General features: G+C 44.4%; 3 protein-coding genes across 10 annotated transcripts in view; 1 reads left to right on the top strand and 2 right to left on the bottom strand.

Annotated features, from left to right (window-relative positions):
* SLC2A6 (solute carrier family 2 member 6) overlaps positions 1-27,545 on the top strand; it is a 387,913-nt gene that overhangs the window by 292,544 nt on the left and 67,824 nt on the right. The gene's annotated exons all lie outside the window — the stretch shown is intronic.
* LOC148473364 (uncharacterized) overlaps positions 14,751-27,545 on the bottom strand; it is an 86,633-nt gene continuing 73,838 nt past the window's right edge. For all 8 annotated transcript variants that reach the window (XM_088459719.1, XM_088459715.1, XM_088459713.1 and 5 more), the window contains one exon: positions 14,751-17,285. In XM_088459719.1, the coding sequence (XP_088315845.1) occupies positions 16,465-17,274 (810 nt within the window). In that variant the 5' untranslated portion in view covers positions 17,275-17,285 and the 3' untranslated portion in view covers positions 14,751-16,464. The remainder of the gene's footprint in view (positions 17,286-27,545) is intronic.
* The window catches only part of CACFD1 (calcium channel flower domain containing 1), a 110,291-nt gene continuing 99,958 nt past the window's right edge, over positions 17,213-27,545 (bottom strand). The window contains exon 7 of the mRNA XM_088459724.1: positions 17,213-17,285. The gene's annotated coding sequence lies outside the window, so the exon portion shown is untranslated. The remainder of the gene's footprint in view (positions 17,286-27,545) is intronic.

The following is a 27,545-nucleotide window of genomic DNA, read 5'->3' on the forward strand; positions in this document are numbered from 1 at the left end:
GGCTGAGCTGTGGCTGATGTTACAGATGTATACACAGGACTGTGAGGTATTACAGACGTGAGATAGCAGTAGTGGGTGTCTCTATGCTGGCTGAGCTGTGGCTGATGTTACAGATGTATACACAGGACTGAGGTATTACAGATGTGAGATAGCAGTAGTGTGTGTCTCTATGCTGGCTGTGCTGTGGCTGATGTTACAGATGTATACACAGGACTGTGAGGTATTACAGATGTGAGATAGCAGTAGTGGGTGTCTCTATGTTGGCTGAGCTGTGGCTGATGTTACAGATGTATACACAGGACTGTGAGGTATTACGGATGTGAGATAGCAGTAGTAGGTGTCTCTATGCTGTCTGTGCTGTGGCTGATGTTACAGATGTATACACAGGACTGTGAGGTATTACGGATGTGAGATAGCAGTAGTAGGTGTCTCTATGCTGTCTGCTGTGGCTGATGTTACAGATGTATACACAGGACTGTGAGGTATTACAGATGTGAGATAGCAGTAGTGGGTGTCTATGCTGGCTGAGCTGTGGCTGATGTATACACAGGACTGTGAGGTATTACAGATGTGAGATAGCAGTAGTGGGTGTCTATGCTGGCTGAGCTGTGGCTGATGTATACACAGGACTGTGAGGTATTACAGATGTGAGATAGCAGTAGTGGGTGTCTCTACGCTGGCTGAGCTGTGGCTGATGTTACAGATGTATACACAGTACTGTGAGGTATTACAGATGTGAGATAGCAGTAGTGGGTGTCTCTACGCTGGCTGAGCTGTGGCTGATGTTACAGATGTATACACAGGACTGTGAGGTATTACAGATGTGAGATAGCAGTAGTGGGTGTCTCTACGCTGGCTGTGCTGTGGCTGATGTTACAGATGTATACACAGGACTGTGAGGTATTACAGATGTGAGATAGCAGTAGTGGGTGTCTCTACGCTGGCTGTGCTGTGGCTGATGTTACAGATGTATACACAGTACTGTGAGGTATTACAGATGTGAGATAGCAGTAGTGGGCGTCTCTATGCTGGCTGAGCTGTGGCTGATGTTACAGATGTATACACAGGACTGTGAGGTATTACAGATGTGAGATAGCAGTAGTGGGCGTCTATGCTGGCTGTGCTGTGGCTGATGTTACAGATGTATACACAGGACTGAGGTATTACAGATGTGAGATAGCAGTAGTGGGTGTCTCTATGCTGTCTGTGCTGTGGCTGATGTTACAGATGTATACACAGGACTGTGAGGTATTACGGATGTGAGATAGCAGTAGTGGGTGTCTGTATGCTGGCTGTGCTGTGGCTGATGTTACAGATGTATACACAGGACTGTGAGGTATTACAGATGTGATATAGCAGTAGTGGGTGTCTATGCTGGATGTGCTGTGGCTGATGTTACAGATGTATACACAGGACTGTGAGGTATTACAGATGTGATATAGCAGTAGTGGGTGTCTATGCTGGCTGTGCTGTGGCTGATGTTACAGATGTATACACAGGACTGTGAGGTATTACAGATGTGAGATAGCAGTAGTAGGTATCTATGCTGGCTGTGCTGTGGCTGATGTTACAGATGTATACACAGGACTGAGGCATTACAGATGTGAGATAGCAGTAGTGGGTGTCTCTATGCTGGCTGTGCTGTGGCTGATGTTACAGATGTATACACAGGACTGTGAGGTATTACAGATGTGAGATAGCAGTAGTGGGTGTCTATGCTGGCTGTGCTGTGGCTGATGTTACAGATGTATACACAGGACTGTGAGGTATTACAGATGTGAGATAGCAGTAGTGGGTGTCTATATGCTGTCTGTGCTCTGGCTGATGTTACAGATGTATACACAGGACTGTGAGGTATTACAGATGTGAGATAGCAGTAGTAGGTGTCTCTATGCTGGCTGTGCTGTGGCTGATGTTACAGATGTATACACAGGACTGTGAGGTATTACAGATGTGAGATAGCAGTAATGGTGTCTCTATGCTGGCTGTGCTGTGGCTGATGTTACAGATGTATACACAGGACTGTGAGGTATTACAGATGTGAGATAGCAGTAGTGGGTGTCTATGCTGCCTGAGCTGTGGCTGATGTATACACAGGACTGTGAGGTATTACAGATGTGAGATAGCAGTAGTGGGTGTCTCTATGCTGGCTGTGCTGTGGCTGATGTTACTGATGTATACGCAGGACTGTGAGGTATTACACATGTGAGATAGCAGTAGTGGGTGTCTATATGCTGTCTGTGCTGTGGCTGATGTTACAGATGTATACACAGGACTGTGAGATATTACAGATGTGAGATAGCAGTAGTAGGTGTCTCTATGCTGTGCTGTGGCTGATGTTACAGATGTATACACAGGACTGTGAGATATTACAGATGTGAGATAGCAGTAGTGGGTGTCTCTATGCTGGCTGTGCTGTGGCAGATGTTACAGATGTATACACAGGACTGTGGTATTACAGATGTGAGATAGCAGTAGTGGTGTCTCTATACTAGCTGAGCTGTGGCTGATGTTACAGATGTATACACAGGACTGAGGTATTACAGATGTGAGATAGCAGTAGTGGGTGTCTCTATGCTGACTGTGCTGTGGCTGATGTTATAGATGTATACACAGGACTGTGAGGTATTACAGATGTGAGATAGCAGTAGTGGGTGTCTCTATGCTGGCTGTGCTGTGGCTGATGTTACAGATGTATACACAGGTCTGTGAGGTATTACAGATGTGAGATAGCAGTAGTGGGTGTCTCTATGCTGGCTGTGCTGTGGCTGATGTTACAGATTTATACACAGGACTGTGAGGTATTACAGATGTGAGATAGCAGTAGTGGGTGTCTCTATGCTGGCTGTGCTGTGGCTGATGTTACAGATGTATACACAGGACTGTGAGGTATTACAGATGTGAGATAGCAGTAGTGGGTGTCTATGCTGGCTGAGCTGTGGCTGATGTTACAGATGTATACACAGGACTGTGAGGTATTACAGATGTGAGATAACAGTAGTGGGTGTCTCTATGCTGGCTGAGCTGTGGCTGATGTTACAGATGTATACACAGGACTGTGAGGTATTACAGATGTGAGATAGCAGTAGTGGGTGTCTCTATGCTGGCTGTGCTGTGGCTGATGTTACAGATGTATACACAGGACTGTGAGGTATTACAGATGTGAGATAGCAGTAGTGGGTGTCTCTATGCTGGCTGTGCTGTGGCTGATGTTACAGATGTATACACAGGACTGTGAGGTATTACAGATGTGAGATAGCAGTAGTGGGTGTCTCTACGCTGGCTGAGCTGTGGCTGATGTTACAGATGTATACACAGTACTGTGAGGTATTACAGATGTGAGATAGCAGTAGTGGGTGTCTCTACGCTGGCTGAGCTGTGGCTGATGTTACAGATGTATACACAGGACTGTGAGGTATTACAGATGTGAGATAGCAGTAGTGGGTGTCTCTACGCTGGCTGTGCTGTGGCTGATGTTACAGATGTATACACAGGACTGTGAGGTATTACAGATGTGAGATAGCAGTAGTGGGTGTCTCTACGCTGGCTGTGCTGTGGCTGATGTTACAGATGTATACACAGTACTGTGAGGTATTACAGATGTGAGATAGCAGTAGTGGGCGTCTCTACGCTGGCTGAGCTGTGGCTGATGTTACAGATGTATACACAGGACTGTGAGGTATTACAGATGTGAGATAGCAGTAGTGGGCGTCTCTACGCTGGCTGTGCTGTGGCTGATGTTACAGATGTATACACAGGACTGTGAGGTATTACGGATGTGAGATAGCAGTAGTGGGTGTCTCTATGCTGTCTGTGCTGTGGCTGATGTTACAGATGTATACACAGGACTGTGAGGTATTACGGATGTGAGATAGCAGTAGTGGGTGTCTGTATGCTGGCTGTGCTGTGGCTGATGTTACAGATGTATACACAGGACTGTGAGGTATTACAGATGTGATATAGCAGTAGTGGGTGTCTATGCTGGATGTGCTGTGGCTGATGTTACAGATGTATACACAGGACTGTGAGGTATTACAGATGTGATATAGCAGTAGTGGGTTTTCTATGCTGGCTGTGCTGTGGCTGATGTTACAGATGTATACACAGGACTGTGAGGTATTACAGATGTGAGATAGCAGTAGTAGGTATCTATGCTGGCTGTGCTGTGGCTGATGTTACAGATGTATACACAGGACTGAGGCATTACAGATGTGAGATAGCAGTAGTGGGTGTCTCTATGCTGGCTGTGCTGTGGCTGATGTTACAGATGTATACACAGGACTGTGAGGTATTACAGATGTGAGATAGCAGTAGTGGGTGTCTCTATGCTGGCTGTGCTGTGGCTGATGTTACAGATGTATACACAGGACTGTGAGGTATTACAGATGTGAGATAGCAGTAGTGGGTGTCTATATGCTGTCTGTGCTGTGGCTGATGTTACAGATGTATACACAGGACTGTGAGGTATTACAGATGTGAGATAGCAGTAGTAGGTGTCTCTATGCTGGCTGTGCTGTGGCTGATGTTACAGATGTATACACAGGACTGTGAGGTATTACAGATGTGAGATAGCAGTAGTGGTGTCTCTATGCTGGCTGTGCTGTGGCTGATGTTACAGATGTATACACAGGACTGTGAGGTATTACAGATGTGAGATAGCAGTAGTGGGTGTCTATGCTGGCTGAGCTGTGGCTGATGTATACACAGGACTGTGAGGTATTACAGATGTGAGATAGCAGTAGTGGGTGTCTCTATGCTGGCTGTGCTGTGGCTGATGTTACTGATGTATACGCAGGACTGTGAGGTATTACACATGTGAGATAGCAGTAGTGGGTGTCTATATGCTGTCTGTGCTGTGGCTGATGTTACAGATGTATACACAGGACTGAGATAGCAGTAGTAGGTGTCTCTATGCTGTGCTGTGGCTGATGTTACAGATGTATACACAGGACTGTGAGATATTACAGATGTGAGATAGCAGTAGTGGGTGTCTCTATGCTGGCTGTGCTGTGGCAGATGTTACAGATGTATACACAGGACTGTGGTATTACAGATGTGAGATAGCAGTAGTGGTGTCTCTATACTAGCTGAGCTGTGGCTGATGTTACAGATGTATACACAGGACTGAGGTATTACAGATGTGAGATAGCAGTAGTGGGTGTCTCTATGCTGACTGTGCTGTGGCTGATGTTATAGATGTATACACAGGTCTGTGAGGTATTACAGATGTGAGATAGCAGTAGTGGGTGTCTCTATGCTGGCTGTGCTGTGGCTGATGTTACAGATGTATACACAGGACTGTGAGGTATTACAGATGTGAGATAGCAGTAGTGGGTGTCTCTATGCTGGCTGAGCTGTGGCTGATGTTACAGATGTATACACAGGACTGTGAGGTATTACAGATGTGAGATAGCAGTAGTGGGTGTCTCTATGCTGGCTGTGCTGTGGCTGATGTTACTGATGTATACACAGGACTGTGAGGTATTACAGATGTGAGATAGCAGTAGTAGGTGTCTCTATGCTGTCTGTGCTGTGGCTGTTACAGATGTATACACAGGACTGTGAGGTATTACAGATGTGAGATAGCAGTAGTGGGTGTCTCTATGCTGGCTGTGCTGTGGCTGATGTTACAGATTTATACACAGGACTGTGAGGTATTACAGATGTGAGATAGCAGTAGTGGGTGTCTCTATGCTGGCTGTGCTGTGGCTGATGTTACAGATGTATACACAGGACTGTGAGGTATTACAGATGTGAGATAGCAGTAGTGGGTGTCTATGCTGGCTGAGCTGTGGCTGATGTTACAGATGTATACACAGGACTGTGAGGTATTACAGATGTGAGATAACAGTAGTGGGTGTCTATGCTGGCTGAGCTGTGGCTGATGTTACAGATGTATACACAGGACTGTGAGGTATTACAGATGTGAGATAGCAGTAGTGGGTGTCTATACTAGCTGAGCTGTGGCTGATGTTACAGATGTATACACAGGACTGTGAGGTATTACAGATGTGAGATAGCAGTAGTGGGTGTCTATACTAGCTGAGCTGTGGCTGATGTTACAGATGTATACACAGGACTGTGAGGTATTACAGATGTGAGATAGCAGTAGTGGGTGTCTATGCTGGCTGAGCTGTGGCTGATGTTACAGATGTATACACAGGACTGTGAGGTATTACAGATGTGAGATAGCAGTAGTGGGTGGCTCTATGCTGGCTGTGCTGTGGCTGATGTTACAGATGTATACACAGGACTGTGAGGTATTACAGATGTGAGATAGCAGTAGTGGGCGTCTCTATGCTGGCTGTGCTGTGGCTGATGTTACAGATGTATACACAGGACTGTGAGGTATTACAGATGTGAGATAGCAGTAGTGGGTGTCTCTATGCTGGCTGTGCTGTGGCTGATGTTACTGATGTATACACAGGACTGTGAGGTATTACAGATGTGAGATAGCAGTAGTAGGTGTCTCTATGCTGTCTGTGCTGTGGCTGTTACAGATGTATACACAGGACTGTGAGGTATTACAGATGTGAGATAGCAGTAGTGGGTGTCTCTATGCTGGCTGTGCTGTGGCTGATGTTACAGATTTATACACAGGACTGTGAGGTATTACAGATGTGATATAGCAGTAGTGGGTGTCTATGCTGGCTGTGCTGTGGCTGATGTTACAGATGTATACACAGGACTGTGAGGTATTACAGATGTGAGATAGCAGTAGTAGGTATCTATGCTGGCTGTGCTGTGGCTGATGTTACAGATGTATACACAGGACTGAGGCATTACAGATGTGAGATAGCAGTAGTGGGTGTCTCTATGCTGGCTGTGCTGTGGCTGATGTTACAGATGTATACACAGGACTGTGAGGTATTACAGATGTGAGATAGCAGTAGTGGGTGTCTATGCTGGCTGTGCTGTGGCTGATGTTACAGATGTATACACAGGACTGTGAGGTATTACAGATGTGAGATAGCAGTAGTGGGTGTCTATATGCTGTCTGTGCTCTGGCTGATGTTACAGATGTATACACAGGACTGTGAGGTATTACAGATGTGAGATAGCAGTAGTAGGTGTCTCTATGCTGGCTGTGCTGTGGCTGATGTTACAGATGTATACACAGGACTGTGAGGTATTACAGATGTGAGATAGCAGTAATGGTGTCTCTATGCTGGCTGTGCTGTGGCTGATGTTACAGATGTATACACAGGACTGTGAGGTATTACAGATGTGAGATAGCAGTAGTGGGTGTCTATGCTGCCTGAGCTGTGGCTGATGTATACACAGGACTGTGAGGTATTACAGATGTGAGATAGCAGTAGTGGGTGTCTCTATGCTGGCTGTGCTGTGGCTGATGTTACTGATGTATACGCAGGACTGTGAGGTATTACACATGTGAGATAGCAGTAGTGGGTGTCTATATGCTGTCTGTGCTGTGGCTGATGTTACAGATGTATACACAGGACTGTGAGATATTACAGATGTGAGATAGCAGTAGTAGGTGTCTCTATGCTGTGCTGTGGCTGATGTTACAGATGTATACACAGGACTGTGAGATATTACAGATGTGAGATAGCAGTAGTGGGTGTCTCTATGCTGGCTGTGCTGTGGCAGATGTTACAGATGTATACACAGGACTGTGGTATTACAGATGTGAGATAGCAGTAGTGGTGTCTCTATACTAGCTGAGCTGTGGCTGATGTTACAGATGTATACACAGGACTGAGGTATTACAGATGTGAGATAGCAGTAGTGGGTGTCTCTATGCTGACTGTGCTGTGGCTGATGTTATAGATGTATACACAGGACTGTGAGGTATTACAGATGTGAGATAGCAGTAGTGGGTGTCTCTATGCTGGCTGTGCTGTGGCTGATGTTACAGATGTATACACAGGTCTGTGAGGTATTACAGATGTGAGATAGCAGTAGTGGGTGTCTCTATGCTGTCTGTGCTGTGGCTGATGTTACAGATGTATACACAGGACTGTGAGGTATTACAGATGTGAGATAGCAGTAGTGGGTGTCTCTATGCTGGCTGTGCTGTGGCTGATGTTACAGATTTATACACAGGACTGTGAGGTATTACAGATGTGAGATAGCAGTAGTGGGTGTCTCTATGCTGGCTGTGCTGTGGCTGATGTTACAGATGTATACACAGGACTGTGAGGTATTACAGATGTGAGATAGCAGTAGTGGGTGTCTATGCTGGCTGAGCTGTGGCTGATGTTACAGATGTATACACAGGACTGTGAGGTATTACAGATGTGAGATAACAGTAGTGGGTGTCTCTATGCTGGCTGAGCTGTGGCTGATGTTACAGATGTATACACAGGACTGTGAGGTATTACAGATGTGAGATAGCAGTAGTGGGTGTCTCTATGCTGGCTGTGCTGTGGCTGATGTTACAGATGTATACACAGGACTGTGAGGTATTACAGATGTGAGATAGCAGTAGTGGGTGTCTCTATGCTGGCTGTGCTGTGGCTGATGTTACAGATGTATACACAGGACTGTGAGGTATTACAGATGTGAGATAGCAGTAGTGGGTGTCTCTACGCTGGCTGAGCTGTGGCTGATGTTACAGATGTATACACAGTACTGTGAGGTATTACAGATGTGAGATAGCAGTAGTGGGTGTCTCTACGCTGGCTGAGCTGTGGCTGATGTTACAGATGTATACACAGGACTGTGAGGTATTACAGATGTGAGATAGCAGTAGTGGGTGTCTCTACGCTGGCTGTGCTGTGGCTGATGTTACAGATGTATACACAGGACTGTGAGGTATTACAGATGTGAGATAGCAGTAGTGGGTGTCTCTACGCTGGCTGTGCTGTGGCTGATGTTACAGATGTATACACAGTACTGTGAGGTATTACAGATGTGAGATAGCAGTAGTGGGCGTCTCTACGCTGGCTGAGCTGTGGCTGATGTTACAGATGTATACACAGGACTGTGAGGTATTACAGATGTGAGATAGCAGTAGTGGGCGTCTCTACGCTGGCTGTGCTGTGGCTGATGTTACAGATGTATACACAGGACTGTGAGGTATTACGGATGTGAGATAGCAGTAGTGGGTGTCTCTATGCTGTCTGTGCTGTGGCTGATGTTACAGATGTATACACAGGACTGTGAGGTATTACGGATGTGAGATAGCAGTAGTGGGTGTCTGTATGCTGGCTGTGCTGTGGCTGATGTTACAGATGTATACACAGGACTGTGAGGTATTACAGATGTGATATAGCAGTAGTGGGTGTCTATGCTGGATGTGCTGTGGCTGATGTTACAGATGTATACACAGGACTGTGAGGTATTACAGATGTGATATAGCAGTAGTGGGTTTTCTATGCTGGCTGTGCTGTGGCTGATGTTACAGATGTATACACAGGACTGTGAGGTATTACAGATGTGAGATAGCAGTAGTAGGTATCTATGCTGGCTGTGCTGTGGCTGATGTTACAGATGTATACACAGGACTGAGGCATTACAGATGTGAGATAGCAGTAGTGGGTGTCTCTATGCTGGCTGTGCTGTGGCTGATGTTACAGATGTATACACAGGACTGTGAGGTATTACAGATGTGAGATAGCAGTAGTGGGTGTCTCTATGCTGGCTGTGCTGTGGCTGATGTTACAGATGTATACACAGGACTGTGAGGTATTACAGATGTGAGATAGCAGTAGTGGGTGTCTATATGCTGTCTGTGCTGTGGCTGATGTTACAGATGTATACACAGGACTGTGAGGTATTACAGATGTGAGATAGCAGTAGTAGGTGTCTCTATGCTGGCTGTGCTGTGGCTGATGTTACAGATGTATACACAGGACTGTGAGGTATTACAGATGTGAGATAGCAGTAGTGGTGTCTCTATGCTGGCTGTGCTGTGGCTGATGTTACAGATGTATACACAGGACTGTGAGGTATTACAGATGTGAGATAGCAGTAGTGGGTGTCTATGCTGGCTGAGCTGTGGCTGATGTATACACAGGACTGTGAGGTATTACAGATGTGAGATAGCAGTAGTGGGTGTCTCTATGCTGGCTGTGCTGTGGCTGATGTTACTGATGTATACGCAGGACTGTGAGGTATTACACATGTGAGATAGCAGTAGTGGGTGTCTATATGCTGTCTGTGCTGTGGCTGATGTTACAGATGTATACACAGGACTGAGATAGCAGTAGTAGGTGTCTCTATGCTGTGCTGTGGCTGATGTTACAGATGTATACACAGGACTGTGAGATATTACAGATGTGAGATAGCAGTAGTGGGTGTCTCTATGCTGGCTGTGCTGTGGCAGATGTTACAGATGTATACACAGGACTGTGGTATTACAGATGTGAGATAGCAGTAGTGGTGTCTCTATACTAGCTGAGCTGTGGCTGATGTTACAGATGTATACACAGGACTGAGGTATTACAGATGTGAGATAGCAGTAGTGGGTGTCTCTATGCTGACTGTGCTGTGGCTGATGTTATAGATGTATACACAGGTCTGTGAGGTATTACAGATGTGAGATAGCAGTAGTGGGTGTCTCTATGCTGGCTGTGCTGTGGCTGATGTTACAGATGTATACACAGGACTGTGAGGTATTACAGATGTGAGATAGCAGTAGTGGGTGTCTCTATGCTGGCTGAGCTGTGGCTGATGTTACAGATGTATACACAGGACTGTGAGGTATTACAGATGTGAGATAGCAGTAGTGGGTGTCTCTATGCTGGCTGTGCTGTGGCTGATGTTACTGATGTATACACAGGACTGTGAGGTATTACAGATGTGAGATAGCAGTAGTAGGTGTCTCTATGCTGTCTGTGCTGTGGCTGTTACAGATGTATACACAGGACTGTGAGGTATTACAGATGTGAGATAGCAGTAGTGGGTGTCTCTATGCTGGCTGTGCTGTGGCTGATGTTACAGATTTATACACAGGACTGTGAGGTATTACAGATGTGAGATAGCAGTAGTGGGTGTCTCTATGCTGGCTGTGCTGTGGCTGATGTTACAGATGTATACACAGGACTGTGAGGTATTACAGATGTGAGATAGCAGTAGTGGGTGTCTATGCTGGCTGAGCTGTGGCTGATGTTACAGATGTATACACAGGACTGTGAGGTATTACAGATGTGAGATAACAGTAGTGGGTGTCTATGCTGGCTGAGCTGTGGCTGATGTTACAGATGTATACACAGGACTGTGAGGTATTACAGATGTGAGATAGCAGTAGTGGGTGTCTATACTAGCTGAGCTGTGGCTGATGTTACAGATGTATACACAGGACTGTGAGGTATTACAGATGTGAGATAGCAGTAGTGGGTGTCTATGCTGGCTGAGCTGTGGCTGATGTTACAGATGTATACACAGGACTGTGAGGTATTACAGATGTGAGATAGCAGTAGTGGGTGGCTCTATGCTGGCTGTGCTGTGGCTGATGTTACAGATGTATACACAGGACTGTGAGGTATTACAGATGTGAGATAGCAGTAGTGGGCGTCTCTATGCTGGCTGTGCTGTGGCTGATGTTACAGATGTATACACAGGACTGTGAGGTATTACAGATGTGAGATAGCAGTAGTGGGTGTCTCTATACTAGCTGAGCTGTGGCTGATGTTACAGATGTATACACAGGACTGTGAGGTATTACAGATGTGAGATAGCAGTAGTGGGTGTCTCTATACTAGCTGAGCTTTGGCTGATGTTACAGATGTATACACAGGACTGTGTGGTATTACAGATGTGAGATAGCAGTAGTGGGTGTCTCTATGCTGGCTGTGCTGTGGCTGATGTTACAGATGTATACACAGGACTGTGAGGTATTACAGATGTGAGATAGCAGTAGTGGGTGTCTCTATGCTGGCTGAGCTGTGGCTGATGTTACAGATGTATACACAGGACTGTGAGGTATTACAGATGTGAGATAGCAGTAGTGGGCGTCTCTATGCTGGCTGTGCTGTGGCTGATGTTACAGATGTATACACAGGACTGTGAGGTATTACAGATGTGAGATAGCAGTAGTGGGTGTCTCTATGCTGGCTGTGCTGTGGCTGATGTTACAGATGTATACACAGGACTGTGAGGTATTACAGATGTGAGATAGCAGTAGTGGGTGTCTCTATGCTGGCTGTGCTGTGGCTGATGTTACAGATGTATACACAGGACTGTGAGGTATTACAGATGTGAGATAGCAGTAGTGGGTGTCTCTATGCTGGCTGTGCTGTGGCTGATGTTACAGATGTATACACAGGACTGTGAGGTATTACAGATGTGAGATAGCAGTAGTGGGCGTTTCTATGCTGGCTGTGTGAGGGCATTACGATAGCAGTCATTAGCATATTTAATCACAGCCACGATCTGTAGTGAATGAGGCCCATTGTACATAAAGGGATGGCTAATTATTGTGTGTGCGAGGAATAGATCTGAAGTGTAAACATGCACTATGGTGGGATTGGGCTGGGATCTGGTGACTGAGGAGGACGTGTACAGTGTGGGCAACATGATCATCAAACCAAATGGCAACCAGATGTGTTCTTTGGATAGACACAGAAAGGCACCCGTTGCATTGCAAAAGATAACGCCAAGTGGGCACCTCCTGCTGTCATCATTGCGCCATTTCATACTGCTAAGATAATGGTCTCAGCATGATAGCTATTGGTACTGGGACCTCAACCGTCCTTCACCAGACCCTCCGACATGACCCCTTCCACCAGGTACAAAGCTGTTGCTCCTGGAAGTCACACTTAGTTCATGACTGCAGTCACCTGTGCTGGTCTGATGAAGAAGGGTGTATGAAGTAGGAATTCCAGGATTAGAGAGTTTTGTACCTGGTGGGTCATGTTGGAGGCTATGCATTCACTGGGAGCCATGCGATGACCAGGGCAGGAGGTGGGGGTGACATAGGGATTGGCCTGTGGCCTCTCACATAGCCTTAACGCCAGACGGGCATTTCCCGGGGTAGCGATGTTCATCACTCAGGGAGGGAGAGTAAGCGGTTCGGAGAGTTACATTTTGAAATGTGCAGTTTTCCTGTCGTCAGATCATGCTGGATCACAGCCAGAGACAGCGCTTACTATGAGATCACATATGAGGTTTAGTGCAATATTTTATCCAGCATAGAGTAACAATCACCACACACAGCATAGAGTAACAATCACCGCGCACAGCATAGAGTAACAATCACCGCGCACAGCATAGAGTAACAATCACCGCGCACAGCATAGAGTAACAATCACCGCGCACAGCATAGAGTAACAATCACAGCGCACACAGCATAGAGTAACAATCACAGCGCACACAGCATAGAGTAACAATCACCGCGCACAGCATAGAGTAACAATCACCGCACACAGCATAGAGTAACAATCACCGCGCACAGCATAGAGTAACAATCACAGCGCACAGCATAGAATAACAATCATAGCGCACACAGCATAGAATAACAATCATAGCGCACACAGCATAGAATAACAATCACAGCGCACACAGCATAGAGTAACAATCACAGCGCACACAGCATAGAGTAACAATCAGCGCACACAGCATAGAGTAACAATCACAGCGCACACAGCATAGAGTAACAAACACAGCGCACAGCATAGAGTAACAATCACTGCGCACAGCATAGAGTAGCAATCACAGCGCACAGCATAGCGCAACAATCAATCGCGCACAGCATAAAGTAACAATCACAGCGCACAGCATAGAGTAACAATCACAGCGCACAGCATAGAGTAACAATCACAGCGCACACAGCATAGAGTAACAATCACAGCACACAGTAACAATCACCGCGCACAGCATAGAGTAACAATCACAGCACACAGTAACAATCACCGCACACAGCATAGAGTAACAATCACAGCGCACAGCATAGAGTAACAATCACAGCATAGAGTAACAATCACCGCGCACAGCATAGAGTAACAATCACAGCGCACAGCATAGAGCAACAATCACAGCGCACAGCATAGAGTAACAATCACAGCGCACAGCATAGAGTAACAATCACAGCGCACAGCATAGAGTAACAATCACAGCGCACAGCATAGAGTAACAATCACAGCATAGAGTAACAATCACAGCGCACAGCATAGAGTAACAATCACAGCGCACAGCATAGAGTAACAATCACAGCGCACACAGCATAGAGTAACAATCACAGCACACAGCATAGAGTAACAATCACAGCATAGAGTAACAATCACAGCGCACAGCATAGAGTAACAATCACAGCATAGAGTAACAATCACAGCGCACAGCATAGAGTAACAATCACAGCGCGCTGTATATAAGGAATGTGAGACACTGCTGCAGCCTCTCTATGTAATTACATTGACTACAGGAAATCAAGTGATTATAGGACTATTTAGAAAACATTTTATAGCGAGGATATTAAGAACCATTGCAGAGAAAGGGGGGAATCTGATGCACAATAATAAGTATCAAAAATATATATAATAAACTATCAATTAACATGGTGTTATGTAGAGTTTCTTAGTACATATTTGGCCAAAGATGTACTAAGAACCCCTATATAACACCATGTTAATTGATATTTTATTATATATATTTTTGATATTTATTATTCTTCGTACTTAAGAGTGTGCATCAGCTTTCCCCCTTTTTTCTGCAATAGAACTACAGGTCTCAGCATGGTAGCACCTCTTATAATGTTGTAATTAGGTTGTATGTGTATTCACGATATTAAGAACCATCACAGACATGGATGTAGGAGCTCATTAAATAATACAAAAGGTTTCAGCAAATAAATTAACAAATTGGTTTATTTGTAGCCTTAAGCTGCCACACACAGACCAACTTACATCCAACCAGCCAGCTAGGTGATTGGTTGGAATGAGAATCTGGTAAGGTATGAAAGTAAATGACAATCAGCAATTTGCTCCCAAACACCGGAAAATGGACAAAAACTTGTTTGAACAAATAGTTTAAATCAAACATGTAACAAACTTGTCTGACGCCATTTTCATCTGTTTTCTGGCATTTAGGAGCAAATTGCTGATCATCAGGTCCTCACATACGTTACCAGATTCTCATTCCAACCAATCACCTAGTTGGATGAAAGTTGGTCTAGTGTGTGGCCCGCTTACGTTTCCCTGTGGAGAAATAAGCAGCATATTCTTCTTGCGAACAAGTAACAAAAAAAATCGTATATTTATATTCACATGAAACAATGTAAGCAGCAAATGACAGCTACATTAATGTGATTCCGTTTCTTACAGCGATATGAGGGGACATTTGTGCTGTGTGCAGGCTCCGGAACCAAGTGTGCGCAATGCAAAGTCATACTCCAAACATATCCACATCTGATGGGACAAAACCAGGCCCTCATGTTGGCAAAGTCAGAGCGGGCATGTCGGCGGAACCATGGATGACGCAGTGTTGTGTGTAAGAGTGTCATTTTCTCCAAGAATCCCTGATGAGGACAATGGCGGCCATCAGACTGAGCCTACAGATACGGGCGGTCTGGCCACAGGGTTGTGTACAACTCTGCGTAGCGGCGATTATACGCAGACACAAGCACTCAATGCGTTACCGATTACACCCAACTTGCGTTCAGCTCTACATCAGGCCTAACTTGCTGCACCAGAGCACAGAATGTGCGGAAGAGCGCAGAAATGCAGAACTTTTTGCTCAGCGATATTATTGAAATTAAATTCTGGGGTGTAAAGGGCACATTTTAGTGAGTGAGCGCGATGCACAGGACACAGCTGTTTCCACCATGAAGGACTTTATGATGGCGCTAGCGCTGAGCTGGATGTGATCACGTCTCATCTTATGTGTTTACAATGAAGCATTGTCCAAAGAGCACTTTACCCAATATAAAAGCAAAACACTCAGAAGTGAGCAATTCGCCTCCAGGTCAGGTGTCGTCTGTAGAGGAGTCTCCCAAGAGTGGAGAGTACAGTATGCATGAAATTCCGGTGATTTAACCAGTAGATTTAAAGCGGCAATAGTTTAAAATTCAAAACCATGTTGTTTTAATCTTTCACATTACCGCTGCTTTAATTCTAGGGGCTAAATCACTAGAATGGTGGCGGTTCCAGCACCTCGCAGGCTATTACATATGGGACATGTTACTGATGGTACCGTACTGCGTATGTCAGGATACTGCGCATATTTATGGTCACAATTTTTTTTACTCTGCTACTATAAATAGAAACTGGGCTACAAGTGACAAACCCCCATAAATATGCGCATGGCGTTTATGTGACATCTCGCTGTTATTTTATACTAACGTCGTGGAACTGCAATGCCTGGTAATCTCCAACTGTATCCCTGTCATTATATTCAGCTTTTTACACCTGGAAGCAACAAGAATTTTGTTCTTAAAGCACTTTTCTACGCATTTCCCCCCGGCTGAAACTAAACATTGCGTTTCTCCAGTTACCCAAGTTCATGGCACAAATGCCAGAATCCCATTGGAAGTAACAACTGTCCATCAACTCCTGTGGTCACATTCTAGCACAGAACCGCACCGCTCTCCAGGTAAGGGTCTCCTTTAATGTGGATAACCCTGATATGTTGTCTTTTGGGCTCTCTGACCTCAAAGGTCTCCGGGACCAGACCAGTTCTATAGAGATGTTGCAGTAACTCCTCAGCTTCAATGGGAGACTCGCTCCACGCAGTCACATTCCTTTCTGATGGTGAAGATGGAAGAGAGATCTCCAGTAGATTTATATCACCGGTCACAGGGTTTGGAGGACCTAGAATCATGCAGTGGGGATTTTGTCCTCTTCTCCGAGTTATTAATGCAACAGAGAAGAACTTGGAATGTCTTACGGCACTGCTGTTCCAGGTTGCCCCGAGGGGCCTGTGTCCCCAGACCTGCTTGGTTACAGACTGAACTTGGCCTTGCTTTGACAGGAGAGAAAACACATTGGCGGAGAAGCAGAGAAGTGTCTGAAAGGCGTCTTCCCCTGCAACAGCCAACACAGTGATCGCCTCCGCCTGGTCCCCATTGTTTAATCTCTCCAAAGTCAGATGAGTGGAGAATGGTTGGCGGTAGAGGAGAGGGTGGAAATGGGCGATGTTCCTTTTAATGATGGCCAATGTTCCGACTGGCTCATAGCCTATATCAGGCTGTAACAACATGGGGAGGACGAAGATGAAAACAAGGATTAGGATGGCAGCCAGACTGACAGAGGGAAGGAAGTCTGAGTCTCCCGGCATCAGCATTCCCGTCAGAGAGGTGCTGGGGTGATCGGTCATCCGGGGAGGTTTCCCAGAGTCTGTAATCAGAACACAAGTACACTGGCGGGTGGGCACCATCTTACACGGAGCTGAGGAGACAAGATGGTAAAAGTCAATGATTTATAGGTGGATATAAAGATTTTTATAACATTTTGTAATATTTTAATATATTTAAAATGTGGCTTGTTACGTCCAATTCTGCATAGCCCATGTCTAGGTAAGACCCCCAAGGGGTGGAAACGCGTTGGTGACACCTACTGATTGACAAGTACCCGACCCAATACATGGTATCATCTCAAGACACTTGAAGTACTTCTGATACATCCACTGTGAACCCAGAGACGAGACCAGATCACATGATCGAGTCGCGATCACATGACGCGGAAGTAGAAGACAAAGGAGCCGTGTAGCTGTGAAGCCGGACCGCTCACAGCCAAAGACACAGACACCGGACAGGAGGAGGAGGGATCCAGCCACCACCAAGGACAGAAAGCAGGTGAGTTATCTGTAATGGAGGGGGAGCCAGGGAAAGATCGCGACGGTCTGGACCGCCATTCCCCTCCCCAGACAGAGGAGTGATCGGTCTGTACGCTGCGGCCACAGGGTGCTCTCTATCATTAGACAGTACCCATGACACAGGCATCAGCCACACATCCCAGCCCAGAACCCCTGCCCCATGCTCTGAGTGGCATCCTTCGTCCTGATCAGAAGTATCGCCACCATAATGGACTACATACATTTACAGAGTGCAACAGCGGGACGCCGCTCTACACCTCCGATAGACAAATCACCAACATAATCTATTGTTTCACTAGGAGGCATGAACTTATACTAAGACTTCATATATCAGCAATACCAGTGTATAGTTATAGCGCTCCCCTAAGGAGAGCTGTATCATTGATCTGCCAGACACAGAGTGCACTTGTATTATTTTGAATTGATAGTAAAATACCTTATAACAAACTATAGATCATTTGTCTTATCTGCAACTCACGACATTAGATCATCCTCAAATAGGAGTTTTTTGAGCGCTGAGATAAACCTTTGTTGCATAGCCCATGCCTAGGTAAGAACGCCACGTTACAGCACAGGGATGCGTCCGCAGACACACGTGGAGATGACACTGGAATGTGTATGACCCTGCAGCGCTCGCGACATTCGCTCCACAAAAGAGTGGACAGAGCTGCATCAGCAACTTTATGTTTCCATTAGCAACAATGATCGCATTCCGCTCTATCGCTTTATGCTGGGTGGCTTAGTACAAACTTTTACCATGTATACTGTAGCTACTCATAAGGGCTCAACACTCTCATAATACTCTCAGATATCCCCCCACTGAGCATAAATGGGAAGCTGCACCTAAAAGGTAAACTCGCCTGCGCTCTGCCTTTCCGATATCGCATCAATTCCTGTTCCTAATTCTCAGTATCTCAGACAGGAAAACTGCGGCCACTTTATAGTGTCTGTGCATTGCGGCCACTTTATAGTGTCTGTGCATTGCGGCCACTTTATAGTGTCTGTGCATTGCGGCCACTTTATAGTGTCTGTGCATTGCGGCCACTTTATAGTGTCTGTGCATTGCGGCCACTTTATAGTGTCTGTGCATTGCGGCCACTTTATAGTGTCTGTGCATTGCGGCCACTTTATAGTGTCTGTGCATTGCGGCTGGAGCCTCTCTCAGACCTATCCTAGCCTCAGCTTGGGTAACTAAGGCGCATGGAAGATCTTCTTATGGAAGGGATAAAGACGGGAAGTCATAGATTGGAAATGCTCATTTTAGAGCAGTATAGGCGAGAATCTTTTTACCTAGGAGAGGAGGCAAATTATTAGTATTAGTTGTAGCAATTATCTCAGCTGTGGGGTCACGCTGTGCCCTATGGCTGAGGTCTTGTTATTTTATTCCAAGACCAAACAACTCTGGAATTACTTCTTTTTACAGAAGAGATATAGTTTGTATCCGAGCTTGACAAGATTACCTCCTATGTTACAGGAGAGAATAGTTAATCTCTTCCTTCTTTGGCTCCAAAGCCTAGAATATACTCCTTTTGTTGTATTCTAGCATGATACAAGACCTTGAGGTCTACTTTGTTATGAGGAATTCATAAGGAAAACAGTTCTGGACAAGTCATCCAGATTCCAGACCAGTTACCGAACAATCTGTATGTTGGACATGTCGTTCTTCCAGGGGACCTCGCACCGAGAGCTTGTCTGATGTACTTCAGGGACCTGTGGCTCTGTTCCACTGATGCTTGGCTCAGAGGCATTGTAACAAGGGCATATGCTATATAACTGGCCAGGGCTCTCCTACAATGATCTATCTATGGACAGATTAAAGAGTCCAGCAATCCAAACTTTGCTCTCTTTGCAGACATCATCACCCTGGTCACTCTTAGGCAACTTTTATTCCAATCTCTTCCTGGTTCAAGACCCATCCTCAACTTAAAATTCTTAAACAGTCACCCCAAGGTGGATTTATTAAAAATGGAATCTCTAATTTTTGCAGGTAAGACATTGGATACTCTCCAATGCTTCCTCGTTATATTCCCTTCCCTCTCCCCCTTCGTATATACTTTCTAAATTCTCTACTAGTGGACATAAGGGGGGAATCGCTATGTGGTATAATACATTATTATCACCTATGGAAGATAGTAGACTCTCTATACAATCTAGGTGGGAATCAGAACTTTATGAGGATATGGCCTACACTATTCACAAATATTTTTAAAATGTCTAAATCATTCCAAAATGTTGTTTAAGCTAATACGTGGCCTGTATTACACTCCAGTTAATGTACATAGAATTTAGCCTGATTCCTCTAGGTTCTGCTGGAGAAAATGCAGGTTCGAGGGTACTCTTCTACATGTATTTTGGTCCAGCCCCATCAGTCTCTCCCTCTATACAGAAGTCTTCCAGTTGATTCACCAGATAACTCAGGAGGCCCTTCCACAGCTGCCTGAAGTTGTTCTTCTGCATTATTTTCCCCTCTCAGTACATCGTCATAATAAATATGTTATCAGACATTTTTATATCCACAAGAGCGGCTTTGGCGCAATTCTGGCAGAGACCTGACTCCCCTCCCCTTTTCTTTACAATAATTTATAAGATCCAGAGAAGCTTTGAAATGGAAACTTTTGGGTTTAAATATTCTGCTTCAACTTCACCCCCTTTGATTCAATGGCGGCCCTGGTCTGATTATGATGATGTTCATATGTCAAATTTGTCTCCTGTTAGCAATGCGCTTGTTTCCAATTCATGCAGTGTGTGATACTGTGGATATATCTCTATCCATTTCTAATTTCAGAGGGGTGTATTTTATGTGATTTTATCTTATTTTATCCTATTGTATTTTCTTCTTTTTTTTTTCTTCTAATTTAATTTTATTCTATTTTTTGTATTTCATTTTACTTCTCATATCTTATTTTATTTTCCATTTTATGATTTTGTTGTATATTGTTTTACATTTTATGTACTATTTTATTTTTTGAAACATAGATAATTGTCATTTGTTAACTGATACTTATGCTCTGTATTGAAAATTCTGTTTAATAAAAATTATTTGAGTTAAAAAAAAATGGAATCTCTGAGCTTAGCAGTAAATGTAACTGAGAAAGAATAATTTATGTTGACATTGGACATCAGTATTTACAATCTAGTGTCTCCTCATAGTCACAGCACAGACACAACACAATACATCCAGAGCCCTTCCTGTGATCTAGTGTTACCTACAGTGTTATGTGTGTTCACCAAGTTAATGATGTGATGGCCGTTAATGAGTTACAGTCATCCCTTATTTAGATGGCCTACTGATAAATGCGGCCTCCGCAGCTACATCTAAGTGAGGGAGCCTGAGACACCTTTAGAATCTCATGGTTGGATCATCAGCCATCCCCGATCCAACCGGATTCCATCACAGAATCATTTTTCTGGGATGGTTATTCATCACTGCGCTCAGGCTCTTCCTCAGGGCCGTCTAAAAAAAAAAATACAAAAACAGACAAAGCCACCTCTGCAGTTTATATAAATCACCAGGAGGCACAAACAGCTAACAAGCCATTGAGGGAGAGAAGCAGGATACTGAGGTGGGCCGAGAAGAATATTCCAGCAATTGCTGCTGTCTATATGCAGGAGGGCGACCACTGTAAGGCCGACTTCCTCGGCAGAAGAGCTAACAACAACGGACAAATGATATGATGGCTGGACATAGATATGAGGACATTCGGACTGAATCACAAAAGTTGAATACTTCTGTTCCAGGACAAGAGACCTCAGGGCGCTATTCATATATGCCATATTGGTTCCCTGGACATATACCCTGATTTCCTGCTACACTCTGATAGCCATGTTACCAAGGGTATTAAGGTAAAAAAAGAGGGAGGTTGTGTCATATTGGTAGCCACCGATTGGTCAAGGAGGTCCCGGTATTCTGCCATCCTCAACCTGGCAGAGGCTCCACTGTGATGCCTTCCACTGAGACCAGACTATTCAAGCCAAGGCCTGTTTAGACATTTAGCTTTACATTGTCTGGCTTTAGTGGCGTGGATATTGAAGTCAAATACGTTAAGCCAAGGGTTTCTCCGGAGGCAGTAGCACAAACCATGTTAAAAACGAGCCAAAGAAAGTAAATTCTTCTTTTTCTTTGTCAAATTTATACATTCTTCATGCAGGAGGTTTACATACATGTTTACGTCTCATCTTTTACATACATGTTTACGTCTCATCTTTTACATACATGTTTACGTCTCATCTATGATTCTATCCCAGAGGTCCAAATATTTAATTTCCCTGCGTTTCCCCAGTGGTTCCTTGCGACCTGAATCTGGCCATCACCGCTCTGTAATATTCACATTTGAGCCACTTCAGTCGAAAAATATTTGTCCTGGAAGATTGTTCTCTTATTAGCTATATCCCCAGCAAGAGGGTATCGGAGCTGCCCGCATCCTTTTCTTACTTTCCATGAGGATAGGGAGACTTTACAGGACAAAGGCCCAGATTTATCAACAAGTGATATTCTTGTTATTACTTGTTACTAATCTTAGGGGTCAATCCAATTAGCTGCGATGATCTAACGGGTGCGAGTCATCGCGGCAATGGCTGCACTTTAGTGCAGGCCCGGATTCACTTAAAAGTGCTCCGAGCAAAATGTAGTGAATTCGGGCTCGGAGTGAGCCGCGAAGGGTGTGAGGTACCAGTCTGTTGCCGACGTCTTAATGCCATTGCAACGGCAACTCGCACCCTTCGCATTTAATTGGATTGACCCCTTATATTGTGCTCCAACCAATCACCTCCTGTCATGTGTTTGAAAAATGTGGTTTCCAGGTTCCACAGGAACCATGAGATTGTGGTTGAGATTATACACAGAGATGAAGGCGATTCCCTGCAGACCTTTCATGCCATCCATGCTCTTATCATCTTTATCCGTCCAGCTAGGGAATTACAATGAACAGATGATTTTTTTTGCTTTGTACGAGTCTCACAAGAGAAGCTGGCTAGCCTCTAGTCTGAGCTGACCATTGCCAGATGGATCACCAATAATTTGCCAGGCTTATGTAGGAGACAGTGAAGTCCTTTCCGGTAAAAGCCCATTCTGCAAGGTCTGTGGGTGCCTCAGGGATGACAAGGCATGAGGTGTATGCTAAACAACTCTTCAATTGTGCTGCCCGCTGCTCCAGAGCGACCCTTAGGACACAGTTGTGCAAAGTCCTCAGTGTCCATAGGAGATGAAGAAGAAAATAGGATTTCTGTACATGCATTACAATATGTCCTCTGACTCTATGGGGGACCTCGGCGCCCTCCCTGGTGCTTTTATTCTTTATAGTTTATCTGTCCTAGTTTATATTTGGGCAGTAATTCCTCTCCTCTCTTTATTTTCTCTCCTCTTTTATTATACTCGGATCCTGTCCTTTGCAGGTTATTAATAAAAAAAAACGATGGGGGCAACAATTCGGCTATAGAGGGGGAGGAGCCTGTGTTAAAGCTTCTCGCAGCACGGCTATACCCCAGTGTCTCACATGGGATCATAGGAAAGGACAGAAGTACAAAAACACTTATTTTATATGGTGGTTCCTGTAATAGAATTCTGTATATTCACAAGCGCCCGGCTATTGTCAGTGACCGCTGTATATATAACCCCCTCACTTACACCTACCCATGCATGCATTATAAAAGGGGTATTTCATTATAACAATTTAATTTTTTTTTTTAAATCTTTTGAGGATTATTAACCACTGACTATTTTTTTTTTCCAAAAACCGCTCCAAAATTGTACTTTTTTTTTTTTTTTAAGATTTGGAAAAAAAAAATCGTTTTTTAAAATAACTGAACATCGGAAACATTACGACGTTCAATTAGAGACCGGATACAGGAACCAGGTATGTCAGGGGCGTTAAACTTACTTTTCCCCAGCGGCTGCTCAGTTCTGCAGGAGCTGGGTAGGGGGTCCTGCTTTGCTGACCGATCAGCAGTGATCGGCAGACAGAGGGGGAGAGGGTGCTGGCAAGCAGAGGGACCGGTGAGCAGCAGCTGCGGGAAGATTCTCTTCCTGCAGCCGCCCTCATGTTTGTCTGGACGAACTGCCTGGTGTGGACAGAAAATGACGTCTATGCCAGGCAAGTGGTTAAAGGAAAACTATCAATTCAATACAAGCAAATAAGTTCCAAGCAGGGGCGTATTAAGAGAGATGGGGGCCTGTGTGCATATCCCGTCCAGGGCCCCTTCCTCTCTCCCCGGCACCCGGGAGCGGACTTACCGCAGTAGTAGACTCTGGGCACTAATATGTGCCCAGAGTCTACTCTGCATGCGCAGGACCATCGATTTTCCCACTGTGTATGCGCAAAATGCCGGAAAAATGGCCACGTGCAGGGCTGCTACAGCCGAAGTGGGACCTCGGAGAGGTGAGTATTAGAAACTGTGGCCCCCCCCTGCACCGCACACCCTGCATTATAGATATGCCCCTGCACCCACCACAGATATACGCCCCTGCACCCACCACAGAGACGCCCCTGCACCCACCACAGATATACGCCCCTGCACCCACCACAGATATATGCCCCTGCACCCACCACAGATACGCCCCTGCACCGCACACCCTGCATTATAGATACACACCTGCACCCACCACAGATGCGCCCCTTCACCCACCACAGATATACGCCCCTGCACCCACCACAGATATACGCCCCTGCACCCACCACAGATATACGCCCCTGCACCCACCACAGATATACGCTCCTGCACCCACCACAGATATACGCCCCTGCACCCACTATAGATATACGCCCCTGCACCCACTATAGATATACGCCCCTGCATCCAAATGTCCATTTTTGTATTTTTTTTTTTGCTATAAAAATGGGGATAATGGTGGCGCTGGTGCGACAGAATATTTAGGCACGCCCCACTGACGCCGCACATGCAGCCACATCATATGTCCTGGTTCCACAGATCCACATGCTGAGAGTCCGGTAAAAGACACGGCCTGATTCAGAGATGGCCGCAATGGCGATTTTTACGTAATCCAAGCGATTGCCATTGCGCAGCATATAAACCGCAATGCGCACGTGCTGCAAGTGTCTTGCGATTTTGCACACAGAGGATCCATCGCATAGTGAGTGACAGGCTGTCAGCGTTTTATGGGAGGTAGTGGGGGTGGCCGGAGAAACGCAGGCGTGTCTAACCGTTTAAACGCTGTTATGTGGCGTGTCAGGAGAGCTGCAGCTGGTCAGACCTTCCGCAAGGGCGAGATGGCTGCTTGATGTGCGTCTTATGTTACCGATAATTACGTATATGAGAAGGCAGCGGGGGGCATCTATATGCCAAGGGAAGCTTTGGAACTATTACCATATTGTCGCAGTTGTGTATGTGCGAAATGTGAAGCAGGCCCACAGTACAGTTACCGTCTGTTCCTCTTGGCCCACAATACAATAGATTACAGCCAACTGCTACAAATGTCAGAAGTCTAGTAAATAAGGTTTTGGCTTCAGGTGCTGACAATACTTCCTGTCATAAACACGGTTTCAGATTTAAAAGGATTAATAAAACAACAAAACAAACACATGACTTATCTGTATTACCAGCAGATGGCGGCAGAGGGGCAGTCATTTTCCCTTGGCTTCCTAGTAGATATTGTACAGATATGTATATAGTACAGCCATGGCCAAAAGTTATGAGAATGACACAAGTGTTGGTTTTCACAAAGATTGCTGCTTCAGTGTTATTAGACCTTTTTCTCAGATGTTACTATGGTATACTGAGGTAACATTACAGCATGACATAAGTGTCAGATGTTACTATGGTATACTGAGGTAACATTACAGCATAAGTGTCAGATGTTACTATGGTATACTGAGGTAGCATGACATAAGTGTCAGATGTTACTATGGTATACTGAGGTAACATTACAGCATTACATAAGTGTCAGATGTTACTATGGTATACTGAGGTAACATTACAGCATAAGTGTCAGATGTTACTATGGTATACTGAGGTAGCATTACATAAGTGTCAGATGTTACTATGGTATACTGAGGTAACATTACATAAGTGTCAGATGTTACTATGGTATACTGAGGTAACATTATAGCATTACATAAGTGTCAGATGTTACTATGGTATACTGAGGTAACATTACAGCATAAGTGTCAGATGTTACTATGGTATACTGAGGTAGCATGACATAAGTGTCAGATGTTACTATGGTATACTGAGGTAACATTACAGCATTACATAAGTGTCAGATGTTACTATGGTATACTGAGGTAACATTACAGCATAAGTGTCAGATGTTACTATGGTATACTGAGGTAGCATTACATAAGTGTCAGATGTTACTATGGTATACTGAGGTAACATTACATAAGTGTCAGATGTTACTATGGTATACTGAGGTAACATTATAGCATTACATAAGTGTCAGATGTTACTATGGTATACTGAGGTAACATTACATAAGTGTCAGATGTTACTATGGTATACTGAGGTAACATTATAGCATTACATAAGTGTCAGATGTTACTATGGTATACTGAGGTAACATTACAGCATTACATAAGTGTCAGATGTTACTAGGTATACTGAGGTAGCATTACATAAGTGTCAGATGTTACTAGGTATACTGAGGTAGCATTACATAAGTGTCAGATGTTACTAGGTATACTGAGGTAGCATTACATAAGTGTCAGATGTTACTATGGTATACTGAGGTAACATTACATAAGTGTCAGATGTTACTATGGTATACTGAGGTAACATTACAGCTTTACATAAGTGTCAGATGTTACTATGGTATACTGAGGTAACATTACATAAGTGTCAGATGTTACTATGGTATACTGAGGTAACATTACATAAGTGTCAGATGTTACTATGGTATACTGAGGTAACATTACAGCATAAGTGTCAGATGTTACTATGGTATACTGAGGTAACATTACATAAGTGTCAGATGTTACTATGGTATACTGAGGTAACATTATAGCATTACATAAGTGTCAGATGTTACTATGGTATACTGAGGTAACATTATAGCATTACATAAGTGTCAGATGTTACTATGGTATACTGAGGTAACATTACAGCATTACATAAGTGTCAGATGTTACTAGGTATACTGAGGTAGCATTACATAAGTGTCAGATGTTACTAGGTATACTGAGGTAGCATTACATAAGTGTCAGATGTTACTAGGTATACTGAGGTAGCATTACATAAGTGTCAGATGTTACTATGGTATACTGAGGTAACATTACATAAGTGTCAGATGTTACTATGGTATACTGAGGTAACATTACAGCATAAGTGTCAGATGTTACTATGGTATACTGAGGTAACATTACATAAGTGTCAGATGTTACTATGGTATACTGAGGTAACATTACAGCATGACATAAGTGTCAGATGTTACTATGTTATACTGAGGTAACATTACAGCATAAGTGTCAGATGTTACTAGGTATACTGAGGTAGCATTACATAAGTGTCAGATGTTACTAGGTATACTGAGGTAGCATTACATAAGTGTCAGATGTTACTATGGTATACTGAGGTAACATTACATAAGTGTCAGATGTTACTATGGTATACTGAGGTAACATTACAGCATTACATAAGTGTCAGATGTTACTATGGTATACTGAGGTAACATTACAGCATAAGTGTCAGATGTTACTAGGTATACTGAGGTAACATTATAGCATTACATAAGTGTCAGATGTTACTATGGTATACTGAGGTAACATTATAGCATTACATAAGTGTCAGATGTTACTATGGTATACTGAGGTAAAATTACAGCATTACATAAGTGTCAGATGTTACTATGGTATACTGAGGTAACATTACATAAGTGTCAGATG

The sequence above is a fragment of the Taudactylus pleione genome, unplaced genomic scaffold, assembly GCF_031769625.1.
Source record: "Taudactylus pleione unplaced genomic scaffold, aTauple2 ptg000927l, whole genome shotgun sequence".
Lineage (NCBI taxonomy): Eukaryota > Metazoa > Chordata > Amphibia > Anura > Myobatrachidae > Taudactylus > Taudactylus pleione.